The following is a 3,959-nucleotide window of genomic DNA, read 5'->3' as shown; positions in this document are numbered from 1 at the left end:
TTCTCAAGTAGGAAAGCGGGCGGCTAAGTGTAAATTTTCGTTTTGCTGCATGCGAGGCGATGGATTTAGAGCGAGAGGTTGAGATTGCACGGACACACGATAGGTAGTGGATTCACGAAATATGTTGCCTTTATTAATAGAGTATAAATTATCATGCACGTTCACATGTTGATGTGTTTTTTTTCCTTTATGCATAGTTGCATGTTGGGGTGGACCTTTGCTCATGCATGTTTCATGCTGAGGTGACATACTTGCATATTGAGAAAAACAGATTACTGGAAGCTAGCTATTTAGATATAGAAGACACTAGACAAACGGATTTTCGCTTTTTTTAGCGACAAAACAAAGAATGAAGAAACAAATGCATATATTTACTGGGCATAGCTTTGGGCTAGACCAAGATAAAAAGAACTTCTTCGGCCGAGCAATCAGAGTGCGGTTATATGTTGCTTATATGGGGCTCTTGTGTCTCGTCTCAGGCACTGTCCTCTCGTAGCTATAAATGGGTCGGCCCAAATAGCTTCCTGCATGCAGTTTGTTTTTCTTCTCTTTTTTTCATTTTTCATTTTGTTTGTATTTAAAAAAACATGTATTCCAAAAAAAATACTTAATTTTTTTATAAAATGCTGAATTAAAAAACATGTTAGCGTAGTATAAAAAAGTGTTGATTGGATTAAAACAATTGTGACATATAAAAAATGTTCACATGCTTAAGTATGTGACAGTTTTAAAAAATTCTTTGCAATGTAAAAAATGTTCTTATAATTCAAATAAAATGTTTCAAACCATTGAAAAATGTAGGTTACAGTTAAAAAATATGCATGCGCTTCAAAATATGTTCATACTAGTTTTACGAAATATTCACACAAATGTAAAAATAATGATTGTGCAGTTTAAAAAAATGATTGTATCGTCCAAAAAAAATGGTGTATCTGAAAAATGTTCAGCACATATTAAAAATATTTCATCTGTCTCAAAATGTAAGACATTTTTTTGCAACTAAGATAGATGCAGTATATTCAAAACATGTAGTTCTAAAATTTGTTAATTATGTATTTGAAAAATATTCAACATGTATAAATAAATGCTTCATGTATACTAAAAATGCTACAATGTGTGCTGAAAAAGTATATATGTATTAAAGAAGGAAATGAAAAAAACGGGAATAAAAATGTTATTACATGTCCAAAAATTGTTTGCGTGATAAAAATAATGTTTCCTACCATCCAAAAAATGTACGTGACATTTTTTAAAAATGTTCAGGCATTCCAAAAAATGTTTGTGACATTTGAAGAAAAATTACAATGTAAAAAAATATTTGTTTAGTTTTAAAAATTTGCGATTAAAAATGTTCTTTAGGGTGATCTAAGAGATATCACTTGGTTAGTTTTTTTTGAGACACATCACTTGTTTAGTTGGTTAGCTGCTTCCGATCAAATGTCAAAAATTGCAACCCTTTTCCCAAAGCTTTTGGGCCGAAAGCTACTTCGACTTTAGAGGCCCGACGAACACAAGATTCCTCTGCCCCCCAGTTGTCTCAGCTCTCACGTCTCTATCGCCGCCTGCCGCTGCCTCGCCCCTTCCCCGCCGACGCCATGGCCACCTCCGCCGCCTCGTCGCCTTCCCCCGACCAACCTCCCGCGAACAAGGCGGTCCGCGTGGTGGTCAAGGGCCGGGTCCAGGGCGTGGGCTTCCGCGACTGGACGGCCGAGACGGCGGAGTCCCTCGGCCTCGCCGGCTGGGTCCGCAACAACCGCCGCGACGGCACCGTGGAGGCCCTCCTCTCCGGCGACCCTGCCAAGGTCGACGAGATGGTCACCCGCCGCCTCCCCGTCGGCCCTCCTGCCGCCGCCGTCACCGCCGTCGTCACATCCCCAGCCGACCACATCCACCCCTCCCTCGGCTTCGAGATCAAGCTCACCGTCTGATTCGGTAACCCCGGCGTCCGATCGACCACAGCCAGCGGGTTCTGCACGGCTTGTGGTCAACTGCCGATGGTTAGTACCGCCAACCTAATTCCATATCTGACCTGCAGCATCTGCACTACTGCATTTCTTAGGCAAACTGTTATAAGAGAACTATTGTGGTCAATGTGCACAACAATGGCTTTATTCAACCAGTCCACATGATGGCAATTAGGATTAAAGGTCATGTCCAAGAATGTTGCTATGTATGGTATCTCGGTATAGTTCTTGAATAATATGGCACTGCTGAGTTGTGATTTAAGAGCTATGGTGCCAAGATGAGATTGTTTCTGTCATTGACAAATTCGTCACATGAATTTGCCATCAAACACTAGCAAATAACCGCTATCAGCTATGAACATGACGAGCAGAGTTACACATTCGTAGAAACCTGATATTAGCTCAACTTGCTAGTGAACTAGATACATTTCTCTGTTTCTGATCTCCATACAAACCTTGAATGACACATACATTCAGCTCCTTCTTCTAGCTAGCTAGGCCAGTGCCTGCATATAGCCATGTACTGATATACATCGCACTAAATTGCATAGTGTTACTCACTCAACTTGGCAACTTGCTAGTGAACTAGATACATTTGTCTGTTCCTGATCTCCATACAAACCCTGAATGACATATACATTCACCTCCATCTTCACAGATCTGTCTGCCTAGCTAGTTAGGCCAGTAACCTGCATATACTGATATACATCACACTACATTGCATAGTGTTACTCGCTCAAACCTTCTGTTGCAGCTCCACCATGGACTTGTCCTCCCCCTCCTCTTCCTCGTGGTGTTGCACGGGCTTGTACGTGTATTGTCTAGCACATATCAGATAGTACACCAGGTTCATGACCTGCAGCAGCGTCACGACCCAGTAGAAGTAGTCCAACTTGCCGCGGTTGATGTTGTCCGGGAGCCAGTTGGATCCGTCGGGACCGGCACTCCACCGGTGAACGATGGTGATCAGCAGTGTGCTCACATAGCTGCCCAGCGAGATGGACAGCCAGAAGAGCGCCGTTGCCGTGCTGCGCATGCTCTCCGGAGCCTGGTCGTACATGAACTCCAGGTGCCCCACGGAGTTGAAAGCCTCAGCCACCCCATGAAGCGCGTACTGCGGCACCAGCCAGTACACGGACAGTGGGGCCGTCCCAGCGTCGGTGGTTCCCCCGGCCGCAGCGGCCTCCCTGCGGTGGCGCTCGACGAAGCCCGCGACGAGAGAGGCCGCCACGGAGATGGTGAACCCGACGCCCATGCGGTGGAGGAAGGAGATGCCACGGTCCAGGCCCGTGCGGCGGCGGGCCAGCGGGACGAGCGCGCGGTCGTAGACGAAGAGGGTGACGAGCATGGCGAGCATGGTGAAGACGGTCATGGAGCCTGCGGGGATCTTGAAGGACGAGTGCGGAGCGATGCGGCGGTCCATGGTACTTGCCTGCTGCAGGGAGAAGGTGTGCTGCTGCGACGATGCTGTGATAACCAGGATGCCCGCCGCCCAGATCGGGCCCATGCGCACCACCGACTTGAGCTCCTCCACGCGGTGCACCGTGCTCAGCCGCCACAGGTTCAGCGGTTGCTTGCTGGAAGAGGCGTCCGTCCTGGGCAGGTCGCCGTCGGTGATATTGGCGGCGCGATCAAAGAAGCTGCAGGATGTAGCCGAGAAACAGTTCGATTAGTTTTGAGCATTACTCTTTCCATCTCATGAGTTCACGAGAACAAGTCGCTGTTCCTTCTTTTTGGCACCACTGGAAGTACTCGATTATTTGGGAACAAAGCGTGGGCTACGGCCACAATTTTTGTTTTTAATAGCTCTGACTGATGGTCTGAAAGGAAAAGCAAAGATTACCGAAAAAGGCTTTCGCCCCGCTTTATAAATAAAGCAAACCGCCACAGAGCACACATACAAGGACAAGTTCACACGCACACAAGTCTCACAAACAAGAGGAAGGTTTTGCTGAGGGCACAACTCAACAAGCTCAAAAAAGAAAAAGACAAAAA

The 3,959-nt window shown here is 46.2% G+C and overlaps 2 protein-coding genes across 2 annotated transcripts in view; one reads left to right on the top strand and one right to left on the bottom strand.

Moving 5' to 3' along the window:
* The first annotated feature begins 1,512 nt into the window (after window positions 1-1,512).
* LOC123149978 (acylphosphatase) lies at window positions 1,513-2,246 on the top strand. Its single transcript, XM_044569769.1, has one exon. It carries the CDS (start codon window positions 1,596-1,598, stop codon window positions 1,926-1,928), a length of 333 nt encoding a protein of 110 aa, XP_044425704.1. The 5' UTR covers window positions 1,513-1,595; the 3' UTR covers window positions 1,929-2,246.
* Window positions 2,247-2,337: 91 nt separating this feature from the next.
* LOC123149977 (protein NRT1/ PTR FAMILY 3.1) overlaps window positions 2,338-3,959 on the bottom strand; it is a 5,282-nt gene continuing 3,660 nt past the window's right edge. Inside the window, exon 4 of the mRNA XM_044569768.1 lies at window positions 2,338-3,604. Coding sequence (XP_044425703.1) covers window positions 2,701-3,604 — 904 coding nt within the window. The 3' untranslated portion in view covers window positions 2,338-2,700. The remainder of the gene's footprint in view (window positions 3,605-3,959) is intronic.

The sequence above is a fragment of the Triticum aestivum genome, chromosome 7A, assembly GCF_018294505.1.
Source record: "Triticum aestivum cultivar Chinese Spring chromosome 7A, IWGSC CS RefSeq v2.1, whole genome shotgun sequence".
In the NCBI taxonomy this organism is placed as follows: domain Eukaryota; kingdom Viridiplantae; phylum Streptophyta; class Magnoliopsida; order Poales; family Poaceae; genus Triticum; species Triticum aestivum.
Note: the sequence above shows the minus strand (reverse complement) of the source record. Positions and strands in the feature narration are given on the sequence as shown.